At 34.8% G+C, this 24,199-nt stretch overlaps 3 protein-coding genes and 1 long non-coding RNA gene across 12 annotated transcripts in view; 3 read left to right on the forward strand and 1 right to left on the reverse strand.

Annotated features, from left to right (window-relative positions):
• LOC105835345 (sodium/potassium-transporting ATPase subunit alpha) overlaps nucleotides 1–7,565 on the forward strand; it is a 54,381-nt gene extending 46,816 nt beyond the window's left edge. For 7 of the 9 annotated variants that reach the window (XM_012678519.3, XM_028195078.2, XM_028195075.2 and 4 more), the window contains 4 exons: nucleotides 2,829–2,923; nucleotides 6,484–6,658; nucleotides 6,947–7,179; nucleotides 7,376–7,565. In XM_012678519.3, coding sequence (XP_012533973.1) covers nucleotides 2,829–2,923; nucleotides 6,484–6,658; nucleotides 6,947–7,179; nucleotides 7,376–7,496 — 624 coding nt within the window. In that variant the 3' untranslated portion in view covers nucleotides 7,497–7,565. Of the gene's footprint in view, nucleotides 1–1,514; nucleotides 1,784–2,828; nucleotides 2,924–6,483; nucleotides 6,659–6,946; nucleotides 7,180–7,375 lie in introns of those variants that run through there. The other 2 variants (XM_012678518.3, XM_028195080.2) reach the window with 2 other exon arrangements.
• A 120-nt stretch (nucleotides 7,566–7,685) lies between these two features.
• LOC105835346 (condensin complex subunit 3) lies at nucleotides 7,686–18,055 on the forward strand. The gene is made up of 7 exons (XM_012678526.3): nucleotides 7,686–14,552; nucleotides 14,672–15,468; nucleotides 15,541–16,075; nucleotides 16,154–16,456; nucleotides 16,631–16,990; nucleotides 17,067–17,579; nucleotides 17,699–18,055. The coding sequence occupies exons 1-7, from the start codon at nucleotides 14,445–14,447 to the stop codon at nucleotides 17,813–17,815; spliced, it is 2,733 nt and encodes a 910-aa protein (XP_012533980.1). The 5' UTR covers nucleotides 7,686–14,444; the 3' UTR covers nucleotides 17,816–18,055.
• A 1,153-nt stretch (nucleotides 18,056–19,208) lies between these two features.
• Nucleotides 19,209–23,874, reverse strand: LOC118646545. The gene is made up of 2 exons (XR_004964085.1): nucleotides 22,822–23,874; nucleotides 19,209–20,029 (listed from the first exon to the last, which is right to left on the reverse strand). It is a non-coding gene; the product is annotated as an uncharacterized LOC118646545 (long non-coding RNA).
• Nucleotides 20,462–22,169, forward strand: LOC105835354. The gene is made up of 2 exons (XM_012678537.3): nucleotides 20,462–20,921; nucleotides 21,620–22,169. Exons 1-2 carry the CDS (start codon nucleotides 20,849–20,851, stop codon nucleotides 21,853–21,855), a joined length of 309 nt encoding a protein of 102 aa, XP_012533991.1. The 5' UTR covers nucleotides 20,462–20,848; the 3' UTR covers nucleotides 21,856–22,169.
• Nucleotides 23,875–24,199: the final 325 nt, after the last annotated feature.

Here is a 24,199-nt window from a genome sequence, read left to right on the forward strand (position 1 = left end):
AACGTCGGTTTGCATATATGAAAGCATACGTGATTTTCTTCTTTTAATCTCTTTTTTGATCGTTTTTCTTTATCTTTATCTTTCTACCTCCATTATTATTCTCTCTCTCTCTCTCTTTCTTTCTCTCTCTCCTGGCTGCCTTTGTTGCCTCGGGCCAGGTTTTATCGTTGTTGCGTCTCGCTCGGGAAAACGAAATTCTTTTCAACTTGAAATTGGTTTGTTTAATATGGCTTAGTGAAAATCTACCTGATACTCCAATACGGTGAATGAATGAACATGATTGTTGCGAACCAGACAAATTAACGGAATCACAAATTTTGTTAAATTACAAGTTATTTTATTTTGAGGCTTATTTATTTATTTGTTTTTCGATTTAATATTGTGTATATATATATATATATATATATATATATATATATATATATATATATGGTATATATATTGATTTAAATAATTTTAATCACAATTAATGGAAGAAGCTACGTGTGTCAGCTAAATCAATTGCATCGATAGATGCAGAACAGCCGCGATTTCTATATATATCTGTGTGACGCGCATTACATATTTTCTCTTTTTTTTTATTTTTGCAACAGTAACTTCTTTCTCTTTTCTTCCGTAGAATTTACCGGATTGTTCTTAGGAAAATAGCTCTGCATCAAGCGATTCATTTTCTTCCTTTTTCATTGTCAGTTGAGCAACGATCATTTTGTTATTCAACGAGAAACAAGTTTCGTCGATGATATCGCTTAGGGGATGCAGAAAGGAACAAAAATCCGTTCCGAATGCATCTTAAAACGCACATCGATAATGGAAACTAATAAATGTTTCGCATTAGTAGACGAAACTTAATCAATTAGTTGAATTTTAATCAATCTTACACGTACATATATTGCATACTTCTGGAAGAGCATTATCGCAAATTGAAGAATAGATTTTCATAATGTGATTTTTTAAAGTAGTTCAATAGTATGTCACTTTCTTCTTAGATATATAAAAGATTTTGGCTTATGTAGTACATATTTTCTATAATTATGAAGATGAGAATAAAAAATGACTTGTTTGAGTTATGGCAATCTTCTTGCAGGAGTAGTTATATATTATGTATATAGAGATATTTGTGTATATATATATACATATATACATACATATATATATATATATATATGTATATATATACACACACACACATATATTTACATTGATCTCTTTGATGCTCAGTAATTATTACCATTATTATTCTTCATCTATTAGTCTTATTATTATCATTACTATTATAACCACAAGCCAGCATCGTTACTTACATATAGTTACTGAATTTTTATTGCCATTACTATTTTATCTACTATATCACAGCTGCCGCTGCTACTACCTCTATTATATATTACTATTATTACTATACTATTTACTATACTGTTCGTTACTTGCCACCATATATCACCGCCAAAAAAGAAAAAGACACTTTTATACATTTTTGAGCGTCATGAATTTTTCTTGCAGTTTTTTATTCTTTACAGTCCTCTCACGTTTTATTCTGTAATGCGCTGCCTACTGCCGCTGCCTTCTACCCACTCTGCGACTGGCAACTTTCTAATGGGTGCTGAAACGACTGATATACTTTTGCAAAAACATTCGCTAAACGGGGAAATCCATATGAATATGTGTTAATTGGAAATGGGAAATTGTTGTGGTAACCCCCTCGTGCACAAACGTGATTCCGTTGTTTGAAAATTATCTGATAATTCGTTAACTTGTAGCGGTAGCATATTTTTTGCGATGAAAAAAATGATTAAGTGCATCAGGGGGTTGCGCCGCGATATTGACAAAAACTGTGCTTGAAGTCGTACTCGAAGTGCACGAAAGAGAAGGGATCTTTTTCATCTACGTCTCAGAAGTGCTCGATAACCATTTATCCATTTATCTTGCTTATCGTTACATTTGTTCTTTAGATTTATAAGCTTCGATGAGTCTAAAACAAAAATTGTGCAATTTCAATTTGAATTTAAAATTGAGTGTGTCTAGCGAATTTTTTTAGTATATATGTAACGAAACTGTTTGCTGAAAATTATTATAATATTGAGATTATTATTATAACGCTTTTATCCCTGTGATATCTATACGATTCATCGAGCATCGCTGAGGATAATTCAATCGATGACTGCGAGAGCCGATGGTGACGATTGGAGATTTGCAGCGTGAAAATGTTAAAGTGGAAAAAGGACGGAAGGTCCACGGAAGGTTTGCGATTCCAGTCCCCCGGCCTTCTTTCACTTGCTTCAGATATAGCACAAAAGATTTCTTTCCTCCGGGCCGTTTCTTGGCCGTCTGTCTAAACGCAGCGCCTAATCCAATGCACAAATACACTCGCCAATATTCGCTGCTGTCCAAGTCTTTTCCGCTGCACTTGGATACAATTTTACGCTACAATTTTCTAATGCATTTTTACGGCACTGTTTTCCAATGCAATTGTACGCAAGAGCGATTCATTTTTAATGCTAAGGCTGCGTTTAGAACGGAACCGGTTCTCTGCGGTTGCTTTTTCGACTATCTTGAAAGATCACAACTTTCTGATGTTTCGAAAGAATCGCATGAAAACGCAAGATCGAGGCTAATACACATATACATACTATATAATATAATCGACGTTAAACTCTGTCTTGTGCGATCTCCAAATCTCTCTGTCTCTTTCGCTCGCACTGCGCGTACATACACGTTACCGTGAGAGTGTATGTGTGCCTGAGTACCAATAATGGTATAATATCTCTTGCATATAACTTCTTTGTAATGCGGTGAGGGGTAGTTAGCACTTTCTAATCACTGGTGGATGGCAGGTGCCGGCCATCTCGCTAGCCTACGAGGCACCGGAGTCGGACATAATGAAACGGCAGCCACGCGATCCTTACAGAGACAATCTTGTCAACCGAAGGTGGGTCTTCCAATTACCCACCTAATAAAAGAAATCAACAACATATCTATTGCACTTACATCCGTACGGTGTCAACTCACATACACGTTTTTTACCGTTATCACTACTATCTACTATGTTGTTTTACATACACACGTACATACACACAAGCACACCCGCCAGGGCTGTCAGAAGTGATTGATCCTTTGCTTGGCTAGTAGAAATTCAAAGTAACAGCCGGATAATTCGATTCCCAGCATGCGCGAATATTGCCTGATGTACTAACAATTGTGGGAATAGATTAGAAGAGATAGATTAGTTAGTATGTCTAACAAAGGGTTAATCGACGATACGACTACTATTAATGGTGAAATAACGCTGTTACAGCTGTGTTGTGGGTTAATAGGATAAAATGTTTTACGGTTAATAGTGTACATAATGTTGTTTGATATTTTTTATAATAATTGACTGCTCTGACGAGATAGTAGATTTTACACACACACACACACACACACACACACACACACACACACACACACACACACACACACACACACACACACACACACACACACACACACACACACACACACAACACACGCACACACACACACGCACACACATGCACACACACGCGCGCGCAATGGATGTGCTTGTGAACTGAGTTAGAGGTAACCAGCCTTCCTAGAATTGTTTACGCGTGCCACGCTCTATTCACTCGCATGACGAAGTAATAACTGTCCTGGGACGGCTATTGTACAACTCTAACTTGGACCGCAATATGTACACACGATACTTGATACACAACAGCACGTAACAGAGTGTCTACCGACTTTTGATAATGAATCGTAGTATACTGTTTTCTCTTCGTCAGAGTCTGATTTTTATTTTTTCTTTACGTCATACATTTTTTACAGAACGCCATCGATCGAAAGATAAAATTTTTACATTTTTTTAAGATAATAAAGTTTTTCAGATACTTGCTGATATAAAATGATAGGAATCTTCTCAAAAATTCTGGCTTACAAACAAGACGCTCGATAGACACTCTGCAATAGCAGACAAATGATATCCGACTCTATGAATTTAGTTGATTAGCATAGAGCACAAGCAAGTTTTATCTACAGAGAACAGTTTTCAGATGTTGAGAATGCTGAATGCTTTTTTAGATACACTTAAAATCTTTTATTCGACTAACGACTAACACAATCTGATCATTTAGCTTCAATTTTATACGTGTTAATTTTCTAATCGTTGTACTAGGTGTACGCGCAAATCGCGGGTAAGAATGCCCGATCCGAAACTTTGACAGTATTGCTGTCAATAATTGATTACTATTCGATTATTGCACATGTTACATTCGGGAAAATTTTATGAAAAGAATGGAAAAAAATTTTGATCCGCATTAATAACATCGCTCTTTAATCTGTATGATTCAATGGATTTGTTTCTGGAAATTTTATTTTATAATTGACATTAAAATTAAGACGACGGAATATGAAATATATATATAAAATTTTATTTTTCAAAAAAGATTTAAAAAAAATATTTTTTAACTGAATATAACTGAATAAATCTAATTGAATATAAAAATGGAATATCTCTGGTTTTGTTTTACAGCAATATTGCATATTGTAAATGCCTGATGTTATGTTAATCCTGCAGAAATTATATAAACTTTATATAATTTTATTCTTTATACTATAAAGGATAATATTTCCAGAGACAGATGCAGGCCTAATGCAACCCTACGGTAAACAGAGGGTCAACAACAAATGTCGTCGGAAACATTCGCCGAATAAACGGTGAATTCGGGCTACCGACGAGTTTGCCGCGGAGTGCACGTGTCACCCCCACGAATGTTTTCTTTTTCGCTCTTTGATCTTCCACTCTTTTACACTTCTCATTGACGTTAGTGAGCAAGCCCAATTATGAGAGTTGGCGCCGAGAGCAGCTTTTGAGAACGAACGATTTGACATGCACGGCTTGGGCAACCTTTTTACCACGAACGACATGAACCATCGCGGATCGCATTGTAATCGCCGGCTTTTGCCGCTTTATCGTATCCAATAACTATCTCAATATCAGGAATTCTAATTGTCGCCAACCTGCAATTTTTTGTACTTAACATTGTCTCTGGCACTTTTGCGCGAACACTATTTTGCTAATTCGCTAATTTGTGTGCGTTTTCTACTGACCTAGATCTGACAAGTCAGCCACCTCAGTTCGACTAATCTAATTACGACTAATCCGTCGCAATCGCATGCGACTCGCTTCCTTAGCTGAACTCTGCGCACAGATACTTACAGCACGCCCGTTTACACTAATTGCTTTGATGATAGTCGATTGATTATACGCAATCTGATTAGTGACTTGTAACAAATTTGATATGACAACAGCTGCAGAAAAAAAGCAAACACAGAGATAACAAATTATGTTACAGTTTGATTATATTATAATAATCTGGTTAATTAATTATAAATTATCGATTATCTCTGTAGATTATAATTACATTAGGTTTAAAAGAAGTAAAAAGTGTTTATTTCCCACTTTCCTCACGATTAATATTAAATTATATACCTACTTATAATGACAATTCTTCATTAAATTTACTAATAAAGATTGATAATGTTACATAGTTATCTGCAACATTGCATTTATAATAATTATAGATTCTTTAGCCAGATTATTATATTGAATTACATTCGAAGCAAGGATAGAGATTAAGTCTGTTGTTTGTAAGATTTATACTGTAAATGTTATATACATATATATATATATATATATATATATATATATATATATATGTATATAGTTACATTTAATGTTTTACATATTATGGACTTGATCTATCCCTTGTTGAAATTTTTGATTACGTAAATGCAATCAGACTGGAAACGTGCGCGGGGTAAGCTTTGGTAATGCGATTTGTTAACGTGAAAAAATTAACGGGAAATAGGCAGTTTTTATATTAACCGTGTAACTTGCCATCCTGAGAATTGGCAGGTATCAGCTGTGTCTACTCGTCTATCTATCTATCTATCTATTTGTCTGATCTATCTGATCTGTCTGTCTGCTCTGTGTGGCATGCCTCACTGTCAACAATCGATCGTTAACCGTCTACCTATTGGTAAGTAATCTGCATTTTGCCCCTAACCGGTGACTATGGCTTCCGTAACTATAACTTAGATTATTAGAACTAACATCAAAATCTGACGATTGATGTGACGAAGATGTTTTAAATTCCGAGGAATCCTTAAATGTGTCAATCCTTTTTCGTTATCGAGAATTATTTACGATGAATAAAATTTTCAAATGGATGTCATTCAAAAGTTTTGACGAAAAGATTGAGCTTTTTTTCTCAATCTTTCAAGAACTTGAGGAAATCGTTTAATTAAATTTCATTTTTAAAGTTTTTTTTTCTAAAAACTTGAATTCTTTATTGATACAAAAGTCTTGTTATAAGAGAATAATGATATGAATTGATTATGGTAAAAAAATAGGATTCTTCGAAAGCTAACGTCAAGTATGTCACTGGTTACACGGGAAGAGTATTCTTTAACGCATTTATTTGTATTTAGGCTTATTTCGATGGCATATGGTCAAATCGGTATGATTCAAGCCGCGGCTGGCTTCTTCGTCTACTTTGTCATCATGGCGGAGAACGGATTTCTGCCTCTGTATCTGTTTGGCATTCGAAAACAATGGGACTCTAAGGCTATCAATGATCTTACCGATAGCTATGGTCAAGAATGGGTAAATATGATAAATATAAATTTGATTAAATATTGGGAAAAATCGATGTTTTAATTCTCAGCGAACTAAGTCTCCTTTAATAATTGATAAAAAACATCACGAAAGTATCGTCTAGATGAACCTATTTCTAAAATCATTTGTAACGTAGCATTTCAAACACATTACTTTTTAAAAATTATTAATAAGAAAAAATTTATATTAAATATGAATTCTAAATTTCTCGACTTAGTTCCATATTAAAAGAGTAATATATAAATTAATTATGTAAAAAATTTTTTTTACAAACAGACCTACAGAGATCGTAAAACGCTGGAGTTCACCTGCCATACAGCTTTCTTCGTATCAATTGTAATTGTGCAATGGGCCGATTTGATTGTTTGCAAAACACGTCGCAACTCGATTATTCATCAGGGAATGAGAAACTGGGCTCTGAACTTTGGCCTTGTGTTCGAGACTGCTCTCGCTGCGTTTTTAAGTTACACGCCCGGTATGGATAAGGGTCTACGTATGTTCCCACTCAAGTACGTAACTTTTTTATATGTTATTGTATAACGAAACAAATTTATATCCAGTACTTTTTGGATTACCTTCATGTATATTTGCTTTCTAGGATATATAAAGATTGCACAGTCAATGTTATCGTCATTGTATTATAATTACTTTGAAACTGATATATAATTCGAAACATAAAAAAATAACACGTAATTCACATTGTAGATTCGTGTGGTGGTTACCAGCCCTGCCGTTCATGTTGGCTATCTTCATTTACGACGAAACGAGACGATTCTACCTCCGTCGAAATCCAGGCGGCTGGCTCGAACAAGAAACTTACTATTAGATGCAAAAGGATTAAATTACATGCAGAACACGCGCGCAAGAGGATGAATGAATGAATGAAAGAATGAGAGAAAAAAAAGAGGCTGAGAGAGAGAGGGGGGAGGGAGGGATAGAGGAGCGAAAGAGCGAGAGAGAGAGAGAGAGAGAGAGAGAGAGAGAGAGAGAGAGAGAGAGAGAGAGAGAGAGAGAGAGAGAGAGAGAGAGAGAGAGAGAGAGAGAGAGAGAGAGAGAGAGAGAGAGAGAGAGAGAGAGAGAAAGCGAGAGAGAGAAAGCGAGACAGAAAAAGGGGAGGAAAGAATGAGACGCATACTCACACCTGAGAAAGATACACTTGAAAAAAAAAGTAAATCACAGATATAACACATGGAGTGCTAACGGGTCTAAGTCACAAGAACAACGGATGGACAACAAAGGATGCGCCAAGTTTGCGCTGGCTCTCACGACAAAAAAGCGTAGGATTATTATACAGACGTGAAGAAGACCCTCTAGTGCTATATAGATATACAACGCGAGGTACAAAAAGCACGCACGTTGTTCTGGCTTTCCTGCTAATTACTACGTGCATGCCGAGTTTTGTAGTCTCAAAAATTGATTTGACATCAGAGGTATATCGTCGAGAGAATTTCACTATTACTGCAACCTATGCCGATCGGGAAGCGCTTTTCGCTCCGCCGATTACAACACAACTACGGAGCTTTCCGGTAACAACTGGTGCTGTTTCTGTCAAATTCTGGATGGGATATATTCTATGAGCATCGCTCGAAGATGGAACGAAGGAACGAGAGAATGAATTATAAAATTACTGAGTTGATAGCGCCGCAAATGTACGAGTGCCAGGCCTAAAGAAACGTGATAACGCGATGAATTGGGAAAAGGAAGCCGAAATGGCAACAAGAGCGGAACGACAGCGAAAACGGACATGTTCAAAAAAAAGACAGGACAGAGGGATATATACGTGCGTTAGAGAATTACGGAATCACGTGCGTCCTTATGTATATCGTATGCGATTTATTACATTCACGCGACTTCTTACAATAGTTCTTACATTAGTGGCGTTATTGTCGTAAATATCTTTGCGTTACTAAAAACTTCGTAATAGGCTTTCATTGATTGTCGATTAATGTGTGCAAAATAAGAGTATGCTAAGATCGAAACATATGTCCTCCACTGAGAAGAACTTTAGCTGGAAGACGAGAGACGAAAGGCTCATTGAAAAACGGGAAGATTTAGAGACCGACGCGAAAGAGCAAGCAAAAATGTGCTCAATGTAACGAAAAAACCATTTTAAAAAATTCTTAAGGATTTTTCGCGTGATGTTGAAATACTTCGTACGAAAATTAATTATTGTAACGAAGGACCTGATGTAATAGGTATTGAATACGGTCTATAGTCAAGATTAAGTAACACTAAAATAAAAGGCAGAGAGGGAGAGAAAAAAAGGTATGATAAACAATTAAATGAAATAAAAAGTAATAAAATGTAATTAAATATAAAACCGCATTCTCGCAGTATTTATTATTATTAATAAATGATACGTTTGGTTTTAAATCTTAATCCGCATAGCTATCAGGAAAAAAAAACGGTGAAAAACGTATCGTGTAGTTTCAGTAGTTACAATTTTTAGCATGAGATTAATGTCACACTGAACACGCGGCACACACACGGGGAGGCGAAAAACGGAAAAGAAATGCTGATTGATTCTAATGGAGAACCGGGTGATTCATTTCATCGAGATCTACCAGCAGGAGGAAGAAAGAGAATACACAGTGGAGATATGTGGACAGTATATATAAAATAAGTATCAACTGAATCACACACTATATACCGATTGATGAGGGTGGATTAATAAGCGATATGTTATTCAATCGCATATGTGGGTAGCAAAGCGATGAGAGGTTGCGGCTTGTTCGTCAGCGAACCGAGAAAGGAGGAAAAGAAAATCTGCCACACATACTTTCTTCGAGAAAATAAATAAATAATGAAACGTTATTGATTAATGCGCGCGCGTAAAGGAATGATGAGAGAGAGAGAGAGAGAGAGAGAGAGAGAGAGAGAGAGAGAAAGAGAGAGGGATGGGAGAAGAAAAAGAAAAGATGATAATGTTCAATAAAGCGGGATAATGAAACGGCGAATGCCGAATACCATGGATACTTTGTATTAACGATGCATTATGCAGGATGTAGTAGAAGGAAGAGATAGGCCGCGCGCGGAACAGAAGTGAAAAAAAGAAATGTTCTTACTTAGATAAAAGCTAAATGAATCCTTCTCTTAGTTTTTCATAGATTTAAAATGCCAGAGCGGGACAGCTCGCTATAAATCATTGATCCCCCTCCCGCCCTCAACAATGCGGAACGCCCTGTGTAACAGCGAATTCGCGATCTCTGTCAGCCAGCTGGCAAGTGCGCTGTTCTTGTTTTACGTGTGGTATGCGTGCGCGTGTATGTGCGTTGTGCATGTAGTGTCGAAACAGCACAACCGTGACTTAAAATGCCTGCCACGCGATTTTTTTTTCGGGCCGGGACAATCCGAGACTTGTCATCGATGCGATCTTGCAATCGAATACAAATATGTCCTTCCTCCTCGTTTCCCTCGGGAATTTTTCTCAGTCGTTGCTCGCGTTTGTTTCGAACGTGATCGCGTTGCTTGTTGTTGAGATCTGCAGATTGAGATGAGATTAAATTAAACGTTTTCGTTAATGGTCCCAGTGAACCAATTGTACTTGAAAAAATTGTACATCTTGAGTAACAAAGTAATCAACAAGTAGTACATTTTGGCAGAAATTGACGATCAAACAAATTCAAGGCACTATTTTTAGCTACTCGTTTATTATTAAAAGAATTGCGGAACGTGATTAAGATCCTTGTAGCGATCGGATAATTATTCTATATTTTCTTTGTAAATTGATACGATTTTTTTTGTTTGTGTCATGATATAGCATGCTTGAGATATTTAAATATCGCTATTACGCCATTTCAACAATATATTAAAATAACTGTGAGTTCTCAAGTTGATATAATGACGTTTCTGAGTTGAATAAAATGTTGGCGTACGCGACTGCAATCGCGACCGTGTACGAGTTAATGAGTGAAGATACGACAACGTTCGCTCGGCGGTCCAGGCCCTAAAACTACCCTAAGTGTTCAATAAATCGAGGTGTTCTCGAGGTATCCTATTTGTGCATAAACGCGAGACGTTTCTTCCTTCGCCGGTTCCTTCCATTCGGTGTCTTTGCTTCGAGTCTCGCCACGAATAGACACACGAATGCGAAAGAAAAAGACGCGCGTTCCCTCGTTGACCTCTCACGACTTTTCTCTGTTATGCGCGCGAGAGGTTGCATGAACGGTGTCCCTCGGATGAAACATTCAAAGTGCATATATGCAGGGGAATGACAAGTCGAGTCATGAGTAGAAGAAGGAGAGGCATCGGATAGACCCGCGAGTCCGTATGTTGGTAATTAGAATTGTCGACGTTTTAAAACTATCTACCTGTCATCCAGATTTGCAATCAACGATATGCCTTATATGAAATTTATTGATTCGGATGTTGTTTGTCAGCGGCATTTCCAGATCGATTGACGCCAATCCCGATTAATTATTAATTATTAATTCTCCTCTTTTGTCTGTTTTATATATGAAACTATTGTAATTTAGAACAAAATGAATGTAGCGAATAACCGAATTGGAATTCGGAATCGGATTAGAACTTTATTTTATCTCTCTGTTGTAAATCGATCGCTTCTGTCACAACGAAAATGCGATTTAAGACGTTTTATGTACGATTGTTATTTTTGATGAATCGTTTTTTCAGAATAAATGCGCGTGATGAGAAAATATGGGAATAGAGAGAGAGAGAGAGAAAGAAAGAGAGAGAGAGAGAGAGAGAGAGAGAGAGAGAGAGAGAGAGAGAGAGAGAGAGAGAGAGAGAGAGAGAGAGAGAGAGAGAGAGAGAGAGAGAGAGAGAGAGAGAGAGGAGTTAGAGGTGAGAAAGGACAAAAGAGAGGAGCATACCTATGTGTATGAAATGTGAATAAAGGAAAGGATGTGTATGATGGATACTTTTGAAGCTACGGAAAGATACGTAACGTTGTTGACAGGGTGTTCCGTGTCCGGGAGGGGAGGGGTGTAGCAGCGGAAAAAAGCTTTGCCATCGTGCGCAGCCTCTTTACTTTAGGCTAATATAATTTAATTATTATTAATAATATAATAGTAATAATAAATAAATAATGATTAATAATAATAATAATAATAATAATAATAATAATAATAATAATAATACATGTTATAATAAGATATTAGATGTAATTATTATATATGGTTTAGTCTAGATCGTGTTGTTGAAGAAAAAAAAAACACAAAGTACATATAAGCGAACAAAAAAAGAGATTAAGGACAAAGTAGAAAAGAGATGTGTCGATGGAGAGAATGAAGAGCAGGAAGAGAGAAGAAAAACAGATTGAAAGCAGATATACACCAGCCAGGAAGTTTGGTCTAAGACCACATGATCTTTTTGCGGTGGACTGAGCGGGACGACGCCGCGCTTACATTGTGGCTTACATGCTTATCCATGCGTATCAAGCGCGATGCTTCAAGCGCATTAAGCTTATTCATGAAGTACAAGATAATGTTAATGCTTTCATATATTTGCGTGCGCGATTTAGAGGGAGGTACCGACAAGAATTCTCGTTAGATTCATTATCGCATATTTCGTTTCTCTGTTATTTTCCGCATGTTTTTTTGGGGGGGGGGGACGGTGATGCTCCCTACGCAGCTCTCTGTTTCTTGAGAATGAGAGCAGGAGTGCCGTGATTCTCTTCGTTCTTCGTCATCGAACACATACACACCCGATTAACGAGAAACGCGTTTGTTTGTTTTTCTTATGATTTAACTAACAGAAAAAAACTTCGTGTTTATTAGGAAAATCCCCGGTGGATTTTGACACTGCGCTCCTGCACAGCCCGCCGCATACCGCGTCGAAATCATTAACGATTTAAAAAGTCTTAAAAAAAAGAAAAAGGAAGAAAGGAAGACGGAGATGACGTTTTATTAATGCTGTACATATTTTAAATAATTGAGAATGAATAAATAGATCGCGCGTGCAAACTTCAACGGTGATCTCGCTCGAAAGGCGGTCTCGTTCTCAAAGAAGGGAACGCTTTTTTATCATAGATCTACCGTATTCTTTTCTGTTTTTCTTTTTGCGTTTTTTTAACGCATCGCATCATGTCGTGACATACCACACGTCCACACACTATACATCGCGTATAGAGGAACATTGGTTATAGAGAAATGCTCGAAAATTACATTACTATTACATCTACAGCAACTATCTATCTTCTAATTGACGGTTCTCTTTTTCACAATGAATTATTATTCAATAAGTTTTGTTTTACACACACACACACACACACACACACACACACACACACACACACACACACATACATACATACACACGCATGCACAAATTACATAACAAATACAACCCAAGTGTCATTACTTTTGATGTTAAATAAAAAATACATAATTAATAGAGCGGTCTCCCATTTTCCTTATCTTTCCTCTGCAATAGATAACCGTTGAATAATTAACAATGCCGCACTATTTTTGCAATTGTTGTAGGAACAATCACGCAATGAGCTCGCAATTATTATTGTCACTTTTTGTTATGTAGAGTTTATTATTATTGTTATTATTATTGTTGCTAAAAATATTCAAATAAATAGAAATAATGATACTAACGCATCGTTTAAATTTGCAGGCAGAAGTATTCTCGAGAAAGTATCTGCGACTTGTAAATTTGTAAAAAAAGTTATAATATAGATTATATTATAATGTTTAAATCTCGGTTCTCAATTTGCTTCTATAAAATGTATTTATTTACTATCCTACATCTCATATAATTTATTTATAAATTTTACTGTAAAAATTTGTCAAGGAAATATGAATTATTATGAGTTCAAAATGTAGATGTATGTGTCGTCGTGGTATTCTCTAGCGCCATCATTTTATTGACTAACAAAGAAAAGAAAGTTATATGTAGGTTGGGTTCGGAGAGCACGCTTTTGGCGCTATAAGCGTGCTCCATCTTTTTTCGACATTCACTGAGCAACAAGGATAGAATATGATACTATGAAGACTAGAACCAGGAGACCGATCTCCGTGGTTTTGAGTGAGGCAAAAATCTCTTAGAAATGTAATACCAAATGGTGGCGCTGACGATGCTGATACATCATGATTACACCGGAATATTATTGGTATAAGAAAACTGAGATAAGTACTCTAAAATGTAAAATTGCTAAGATTTTTATTATAAATTTGCATTTATTGTCAAATATTTGAGTTCTTACAATTATTCGTCGTTATACTTCATATTTTTCGGTAAATCATTGTCACCAGCGCCACCATTTGGTACTACATTTCTAACAGATTTTCGCCTCACTTTTGGAGGCGAAATCAGGCTTAGTTCGGTCGTTCGGTCTTCTGGTTCTAGTTTTCATAAATGATACTTTTAGCGCTAATAGCGTCTCCCCAAACCCAGCCGTAATATATTTGTAACGAATAATATTGACGATCCTTACTTTAACGACTGAAGGAAATTATGGGTGCTTTCCATTTAGTGACACAAGTCGACAAGTATCGTTCTATCTTTGTTACTCATTGAACATAAAAAAAGATAGAACGATGCTTGTGTCGACTTGTGTTACTAAATGGAAAGCACCCTATGATAACAAATAAATTAAAAGCAATTCAAAAGATGGCGATAAATTTAATCGATTACATTTATCATTCGTCGAGCAAAACTTGATCCTGATGAGTCTGATAGATTAATAGATGGCGTGGTCGTATAGACGCTTATTTGAAAACTTAACGTATATTATATGCCTGTATAGATCGTATGTAGGATATTTCTTAATATTTCTGTTACAACTTTCTTGCGATAAAGGATAATTATGGCTCCGGCGATCAAAGATAAGATGAGGAATATATTTCATAAAGTGCAGTTTAATAAAACTGATCATCCACAATACATTAAGCAGCTAACAAAATTATACGAAAGGGTGAGTTTTATTTATGTTTCTCTTTTAGAAATTCTTTTGAATCTCTCTCGTTTAGAACTTTTTATCTCTTATATTGAAGCAATAGTATATATATTTATGATATGTGTATATTTTTTTAGACAAATTTAGATACATTCTGGGAACATTTTGTCTGGTGTCTGAAGCTACCTCTTTCAACATCCCAACAACATCCATATGTTGTTAACACATTGGAATTTTGTGCTAAATTTTGTGTGAGTTTCTATCCATCCTTGGAGAGTGAAACCACAGAACCAATATCGCCATTTCTCAGCAAATTATTTATGTTTCTTTTGTCAAGTCACAATGCTAAGGACAAAGGAGTAAGGTTTCGCATATGTTTATTTCTAAATATGCTCTTAAACTCTATGGGTGACAATGCTTTCATTGACGATACTCTATGTGACCAAATTACTGTCAGTATGATGAATCGATTGATGGATAAGTCACCTAAAGTCAGAGCACAGGCTGTTTTTGCCTTATACAGACTGCAGGATCCATCGGATGAACAATGCCCTGTAATAAAAATGTATCTCTTTCATGTATCTAAAGATCCAAGTGCTGAAGTTCGTAAAGCGGTTCTTACCACTATGGGAAAAAATCAAAAAACTTTACAAGCTGCATTGCTAAGAACACGAGACATTGATGATTCTGTACGGAAAAAAGCATATGAATTTATAAGTAAAATCACAGTGCGTTCCTTGACTATTGAGCAAAGAGAACGCTTATTGAAGGATGGTCTCAAAGACAGGTCTGAGAGTGTTAGGACATGTGTAAATAATGTTTTATTACCAGCATGGCTTAGATATTTCAAGGGAGAGTATATGAATCTTATTCATGCACTGGATGCTGGAATAGGGACAGAGTCTGCAACTTCAGCTTTACGAGCATTATTCAAGTAAGTGCATCTTATAAAGAAAAGAAATATTGATAACATTGATATTTTATTAAATATATTTTTTTTGTACAGACATGCTGATTTGAATACTTTATTGGACCAAGTGCCAGTAGATAAAAATACAAAATTAATTCCATTGAAAAGCTTAACAAACGAAAGTGTTTTATATTGGAAGTGTATAATACAACATCTTTATCGTCTTTCCTGTACGGAAGAAATAGAATTAATGATTCCAGAGCTATCAGAATTTTGCAGATATATATGCGACTTTATTACTCTTATATCTTCTCAGTCATATGAGACATGGGAAAGAGAAAATCAAAAGTTTATTTTACTACAACTTTTTGAAATATCTACAACGTATGATCTCTCAGATGAAGTAGGCAGAAAGAAATTGAATGAAGTGATTATAGATACTTTAATGAGTGATCATTGGTCTACTAAAATAATTGAATGTCTGGTAAGTCATTTGGCAAAAGTGATACCAGAGCCCAGCAATATGCTGAATGCTATTGCTAATGTTATTAGTGAAACTAGGCTACCTTTGAAAGAAAATGCAGTTACTCAGCAAATTACTGCAGAGCAGCAGCATGAGAACAACATGCAAGTGAGTATTGAACTCTAGTACTGTTAAAAAATGATTCTATAAATTCTTAAACTTTTCTTTCAATGCCTTTGATTTTAGAAAGCTAGATTGAAGGTACAAGTGATAGAACTTGAAGAAGAATTGTATCAAACAATCAAGGAACAGAATTTTTTACAAGCTGACAGTCTTAAAGAAAAAATCAATACCTTAAAAGAGGAGATAACTCGATTATCTAAAATATCCGAAACTGTAATAACTGATGATAATAATTTACGAGAGGAAAAAAGTGACACTGCGACTATGATGAAGTGCCTTAATATCTTGTATGTTGCGATGCAATCTGTTCGTATATTAACACCTACACTCAGAAGTTTGATGTGCTTTGTTTTAAATAGTCTTGACGTAAGTATTCATAACTTGTATCATCTGTGTGTATGTGTGTGTATAAAAAAGAATTTTATATTGTATTTTATGCGTTTATTGTCACTTATTATATACTATATATATATATATATATATATATATATATGCTATATATATTATATATAAAATTTTATCTAATTTATTATGTTTCAGCATCCTCACGACAGTGTACATATATTAGCGCTAAAAACATTAGGCGTTTATTGCATTTTGGACCAAGAATTGGCTAAGAAACATATAATGATATTTTTTTATCAATTTTCTCTTGAGCAAGAGAATCAAGAAATATGGGTTATCTCTTTAAAAGCAATATTTGATCTTTTACTTATGTATGGTTTGGAATATTTTGATATATTGCAATCTCCAGAAGACAATTCTGTACAAAATAGATCTGAGAAAACTCGTTCGCTTTACACACATGAGACCAGTAACATTTCTATAAGTAAACGAACTGAAGTGGAAGAAGGCCCTTGCAATTTCATAAAAATTTTAACAGGATTGCTAACCAATGCAGTAAGTAACATTTATTTTTTTATTTCTTTGAAATTAATAAAATATCTGTGCAATTATTATGATTGAAAATTTATAGAATCAAGATTTGCGTACTACTGCAGCAGAAGGGCTTTGTAAATTATTGCTTAATCAACGAATCAATAGCAGTAATCTGATATCGCGCTTGATAATTATGTGCTATAATCCAGTCAACGCCGATGACATTTATCTTCGACAATGTTTAAGTGCTTTTTTTGACTGTTTTGTAGCGCGCGTACTTGATGCACAAGAAATGCTTGAAAGCGCATACTTTTCAACGCTACAAGTTCTTTGTAACGCACCAGACATTAGTCCTCTACGAGAGATTAATGCGAATCATGTATCTAGGTTTATACTCAGTTTAACTCGACAAGGTTGTCAGAAGAGCAGTGGACAAACATTTTACACACATAATAATCTGGCGTTTGCTATACTGGCTGAGATCTTAAGTCCAACAAGTAAGATAGATCAAGAAATTCTTATTAGGTCTTTGACAAATTTATGCATTCAAATCGAAGATGATCCGTCAAAACAAAATCTGCAAAAAGCCATTAAGGACGTTACGAAAATGGTATGTCAATTTTCTTCATATTTTTGTACAAAATTTTTTATATTATAAAATTATTTATAATTTAGATGTAATCTGTGCAATGATATACATACGTATTAATTGCGATTAATATCTGACAGGTGATGAGTTATGATAAACGATTGCTTAAATATATTCAGCAATTTAAACAAAAATTAGAAATGCCCTCTGAAGGAACAGAAATTGATATGGATGTCGAAAGTGAGAGTGAAGAATAAATAACTCATAAATATATAAACGTTTAACTTTGATATAAATGTTTATCTACCAATTAGTAATATGCTTAATATTTATTTATTATTTTCTAATTTCTCGAAAATATCTACATTTAAAAAAGAAACATCGCCGAATATTTGTAGAGAACTTACAATATATATACAGTACATACAATATATTATAGTATACGTATATAAATTTAAAAATCTCTGTATCTCAAATAAAAATTTAATGTAATTATACTCTCTGAATTTTAATACAAAAAGGCATCATGTTATCTCTTGTTAAATTCTTTTTAGAAGACGTTAAACTTGTTTAGAAAATTAATAAAATGATTAAAAGAATTTGTAACAATAAAAATTTAGGTATTTATTTAAATAATCTTAACTTTATCGATTTTTCTGAGATTTATAAATTTTTTGATGTCTGTAACTTTTATATTAGATTTAATATTGATATATCACATATGTGTAAAAAAGCTAATCAATCCAGAAACAAAGATTCTTTTACATATAATAAAGAGATAAATGAAAACAAAAAATGCTTTATTTCTGATTTGATGTTTGGAATTCAAATATATGAATTTATAATTTTTTACTTTGATCCTAATTTCAATACTCCATTGATTTCTCTCATTGATTTATATTTTTATGGGTCAAAATTTCGAGCTTAAGAACGATTGGAATTGCGTTCCTTGAAATTTAGTGAAACGTTTTTGTTTATTCTTTTCTAGTATATACATACATATACGTTAATAGGAAAATGCTGAAAGAGCCAGAACAGGTTGTTGTTTGCTAGTAGTGTATTTGTATCCGTGAATATCCTTTAATACATACGTTTCGGCACATTTGTTTCGGCTATCACTCAGTGTATAATTTTCTCAGTACATCAATAAATTAGTTAAGAACCAGATCTCTATGGGCGCATACAATGGATTGCTGTTATTTTCTTTCCATTTTGTTGTACTACTGTTTTTTATATATTATATATGTATACCAAAAGTTCGAGTCATGAGAGTCTGTGTTTTTGTGGGAGGCTGTGTCGAACTTTTGCTATATATAATATATATAAAAAAACTAATACTACAAAATGAGAAGAAAATAACAGCAATGCACTGCATGTCTATAGAGATCTGATTCTTGACTAATTTATTGATATACTGAGAAAATTATACACTGAAGATGGCCGAAACAAATGTGCCGAAACGTATATATGTATTTAAAGAATAATCACAAAACAAATACACGACTAGCAAACAACAACCTGCTCTGGCTCTTTTTCCTATCAACCTTTTATATAAACTATTAAATTATATATATATATATATATATATTTTTTTTTATATAAACTTTCTCTAATTTGACTAGGGTTAGGGATGTTTATAAAAGATAAATGTTTCATGTCCTTAACACATGTATTTTACTGTATTTCAAAATTATAAAATATATGTTACTATTGATAAGTATACTTATACACTATAATGTATGGTTACAAGGATATATGTATAAATAAAAATAAATAAATGTATGTATATATTACTAACAATAATTATACAACCCAGTGAGAAATAGTACATCGAATTGATATCGATTCGATATCGAAATCATTTCGATGTCGATTCGACGTCGAATTGATGTCGAATTTATCGTTTCTCGCTAGGAAAATATATTTTGGATAGATTTCTATAAAACATTTTTGAAATTGTATATTTTATATTACTTAAAACGTAGTATTTTTTAGAAAAGGTTAGACGTCAATAATCCTTGACAGTATTTTATCATTTACATACTAATTTATCTCAAAACAAAGTATTGATAATTAAAGTGTTAATCATTAAAAAAGTTACTTAAGCAATTATAATAAGTTTACAAATAAATTTATAATAAGTATTTTTTTCGCAATTTCTTTTATTCCGCATTGCGCAAGATTATGACGTCCCTAATTTTACATAATCTACTACGCCAATATATGTCTTTATATCAGGGCATGATACGATTTTCATTCGGACGCTCGTAAAAGCATGATCCCACACAAATGACATGATCTGCGCAACGATGCTGCGTAAAAACTGATTGTCCGCTTAGTGGCTCTCCCTGTCGACACGTTCGCAAACACCAAGGCCGTTTAGATAATCCAGTAAACGTCGTTAATTCTCAATTGCATCGATCTTCGGCTTTGAAACTATTTCCTATGAAGCGTATTTTTCTTTTCTGAAACTAATAGGTATTGAGATCGATATCGACATGATAGTTGCACGTTACGGACATAGAGACAATCGAAAGATTACTATTCCTTTCGCGAAATTGAATATTAAATCCATAATCTAAAAAAATCAAGCATTTCTTTTAATTGCTATGTTCATAATCTTCATTTTTTGCTTCACTTTCAATTTTATGAAAGAGTTGTTGAGGTGTTGTCAGTTTCTTTTAATTAAAGTTTCTATTTTTGAAACAGTTTATGTGTCATTAGCGGCATTTATATATTCGTCGCAAGAGGTGTCTTTAATTGATGAAGAGTAATCTACAAGAGAGAGGTATATGTAATTTATGGAAACGCAGACGTATTATAACAATAAAAAGTAAATATAAACTTAATTTTTAGCTTCATAAATTTTGTGTAAAAAAATTGTAAAAAACATATATATTTTGTAAAAAGTTCATAGAAAAAAAATTTTATTTATTGAATTGTTTGTAATATAATGTTAAAACCGATTGTTATTTATAATTTTTTTTTAAAGGACTTGTGATCAAAACATCCACAATTGACTTTATATTCCATAATAATTATGTGGCGAATTTTTCCAATTCAAATTCGAAATAGTGAGTTTTAGAGTCATGTGTATGCGCACTTGGCACCTGTTCGTTATTGCTGCATTGCTGCACTGGTGCAATAAGTTAGAATAAGACAAATATATTTTTTTTCATTCTAACTTATTGCATCAGTACGACCCGTACAGCAGTGCAGCGACAAAGAACAGAAGGCTTAGTATTTCATCTATTCAACGTTAGAGTGCAGTGCAGTCGTATGTTAACAACATGGCGGGTGTGCTGTTCGAAGATATTTTCAACGTAAAGGATATTGATCCGGAGGGCAAGAAATTCGACAGGGGTGAGTCCATGTCAAAGTTTACATTTAGAGATGTTCGCGTTTTGACTTGTCTTGGCAATGGGCGCGCCATTTTCACTGCCAGAATGATAACGTCTCGCGAGCTGATCGACCTTGCTGATAACGCCGGTATGAGATGAGCACATGGCAATGTAAACAGCTGAGCGTTTTCGATTTTGTCAACCCTCTCAAACGAATCTTATCCATTCTATTCGCTGTTACGTCCGATGACGACAACATCGATTGTTAAAGAGACACTCTCGCGCACAACTATAATTCCGCTTGTCGATCGGCACGGCTGAACCGGCAGTACCGGCGTACCAATGGCGGGTTATTCAAACGCGACTAAATTGACGATCAAATTAGTACCTAAAGATCAAAATTTTCTCTTTCTCTCTTTCTCTTTCTTTCTTTGAAATATGAAATAGAGACTCGGAATTTGTTTTGCCAAACTTTTCAGTGTTCTTTATAGTTTACAGAGATTAAAACTCGTAATTCATAAGAGTTTTGATTTTAATTCTCTGGACACACGCAAGAAGACCCGTTATGTTTCTTAAAATAATTCTAGTTTTGATAATTTTGATTTAAAAAAAAAAAAAAAAAAAAAAAAAACTGATGTTACAATTTATTATTATTTATGACGAACTGAAATTCTCTCTCGTCTCGGAAGACATTTTTAAATCCACATTTGCGTATAACAGGTATCGATATCTCGACGTATTTGTCTCGAAGGACCTCGCGCCCTCGCGGCCCCGATAATCGCACGGCCTTTCTACTCTACGTTTTTGCTGCTCGCTCGTGGACCACGAGAGAGTGGAATTTGCAGAGCGTCGTAGAGAAGGCGACCATGACCGAATTTTCAGCCGGAATATATTGGATCTTCGCTGCGTGTATCGCGCCTATCAATTTTGCCGCACAAATATTATCGATGTGTTAAATTTTTTCTTCTTTTTCTTCTAACGAACGTGTGCTCGAATTATATGTATATTTGGTAGAATGCTTCGTTGAGAGAAAACCGTCTGATTTAATACAGATTGAGATTAGCATATTAATTAAATAGTTTTTAAAATGGTCATTGTAATATTTTCAATAATTACAAAAATGATATTTTTTGTTCAAATGTTATATTATTGTAGCTATTTTTAATTAATTTTTGTTGGTGTGTTTTTACTCGTATTACATTTATATTTATCCTTCAAATATACAAATCCAAAAATGGTTGATAAGAAATAAATATATATCTTGTTATAATATCCTTTTTATTAGTATCCTCCGAGATAGCACAGAAACTTCAAAAAGAACTCAATTGTATGTCACTAATTATGAATTCTTTTTGAGATACAAAAAGAATTCATAATTGGTGACATACAATTGAGTTCTTTTTGAACTCTCTGTGCTATCTGAGATAGTCATTAATGTTATAATATAAAAAATAGCCATTGATGTTATAATATAAAAAAACCACAAAAATATATTATAGTTTCAACAATAGGAAAAGCAGCAGACACGGATATGCATATGTATAATCATTTTCAATCGATGTAATCTAAGTTATGTTTCTGTATATAGGAAAGTTTTCTAGTTATTTGTAAAACCTAGCGGTTATTTCTTTGTACAAAAGCATCCTTTGTACAAAAACATTTACTATCCTAAATTTCTTTTCTGTTTAATATACATTATAGATAGAACTATAATACAAAATCGGTGCTTGCTATCTCTGATTTCGACAATCCAGATTGTTAGCGACAGGTCCATTCGCGTGGCTCAGAAAGAGGGGAAGATGCTTTTCCTCCTCTCTCTCTCTCTCTCTCTCTCTCTCTCTCTCTCTCTCTCTCTCTCTCTCTCTCTCTCTCTCTCTCTCCGCGTTCATCTTTCATCCGCGTTCAATAAAACACATTATTACCATACACGATGTACATCGACCAGCGAACGTTTCTGTCCGTATGTGATTGTGATTTCCAAGTCGATAATTGGGTAGTGCCCATCGCTGGCTGACGAGCGAGCGTCGCAAAACGAGAATGTCGAAAGCGAGAGGGAAAGGGCAGAAGAGCGGAAGCAGAGTGTCTCTCTTTCTCTCTCTCTCTCTTTTTCTCTTTCGTGAGGGATGGAACCGGGTGCTCGCTTACAACCGGTCGATGCAGCGAGAATGCCCGCAGCAGCAGCAGCAGCAGCAGCGCAACGCCGAGCAACACGGCACTCGCATAATATGACGCGACTGCGTTGCTGGGCTTAGGAGGGAGAAAGGGAGAGTGAGTGAGTGTGGCGCGCGCGCGCGCGCGCGTGAGAGAGAGAGAGAGAACGGGAGGATGGTGAAACAGCGTTGCGCGGAGAGCTATGAAGCAGCCGGGACGCATGAATCGCGCTAGTGGGGATTGACACGGTCAAGGTCAGCCTCAGTTCTAAGGTCGCGAGGGGATGTCATCTCAGAAGGGAGCGGCTCCATCTCTGATTCGTTCCTTCCTTTTGTCATCTCTTTCTTGTTTTTCTGCATTTTTGGCTTCGCTTTCGGATCAAGTTGTAAAGCGAAAATGAGCATTCCCCATTGTCTCTTCTAGTTTTGCTTTCCTTTTTTTCCCCTTTACGCTCGCGTGCGTGTCAGCTTGGACTCGTCCGTCCGCCAACTGATGGAAGAACCGTCTTTATTTCTTCATCTCGCGAGCTCTCCTTTGGCCAGTGCAAAAATTCCGAACATTAGAGCAAACGATCATTTAAATATTTCCGCAGACATCTCTATCGATTGGATATCTGATAGTTGGTGAATAAATGAATGATGGCGATCAATCAGATCTTGCTGACTGTCTTACAGGGATCAAAACGAGAATAATTGGTTATCAATAGCGATAATTAATATTAAAAAAGGCCATTTTATAGTTAGGAAATGATAAAATTTACATATGAAGCAGTTATAAATTATGACTAACAAATATAAGCAAATTATTTTATATTAAATGCAATTTATTATTTTATATTGATATAATTATATAACTGTGAACTATAATATCCATTATACAAATTGATTCATGAGTTAAATTATTTCTGTTTCAATCGTTGAAGTAGTTGGAATAATTTACTCAGGAAACTCAAGCAAATCGCCGACGGGCGATAATAATTTCCTCGTTCTCTCCAAGAAATGTATGTTCTCAGTCTATATTCCTCGACATTATTTTTAGATCTAGAAATTTATCACGTGCATGTATAATGTAATGCGTAATCAAATTCTACGAATGATCAAGATGATCAAGACAGTTTTTGTTTAAAAAAATTTTTTGTCACACTTATAC

The sequence above is a fragment of the Monomorium pharaonis genome, chromosome 7 (assembly GCF_013373865.1).
Source record: "Monomorium pharaonis isolate MP-MQ-018 chromosome 7, ASM1337386v2, whole genome shotgun sequence".
In the NCBI taxonomy this organism is placed as follows: domain Eukaryota; kingdom Metazoa; phylum Arthropoda; class Insecta; order Hymenoptera; family Formicidae; genus Monomorium; species Monomorium pharaonis.

Excerpts from the sequence above, each read along its gene's own strand:
- LOC105835354 (XM_012678537.3), top strand. The coding sequence starts at position 20,849 with ATGGCGGGTGTGCTGTTCGAAGATATTTTCAACGTAAAGGATATTGAT. Across the intron at positions 20,922-21,619 it reads GGGCAAGAAATTCGACAGGG|GTATCGATATCTCGACGTAT; the intron begins GTGAGTCCATGT and ends TGCGTATAACAG.
- LOC105835346 (XM_012678526.3), top strand. The coding sequence starts at position 14,445 with ATGGCTCCGGCGATCAAAGATAAGATGAGGAATATATTTCATAAAGTG. Across the intron at positions 16,457-16,630 it reads TTGTTTTAAATAGTCTTGAC|CATCCTCACGACAGTGTACA; the intron begins GTAAGTATTCAT and ends ATTATGTTTCAG. Across the intron at positions 17,580-17,698 it reads TTAAGGACGTTACGAAAATG|GTGATGAGTTATGATAAACG; the intron begins GTATGTCAATTT and ends AATATCTGACAG.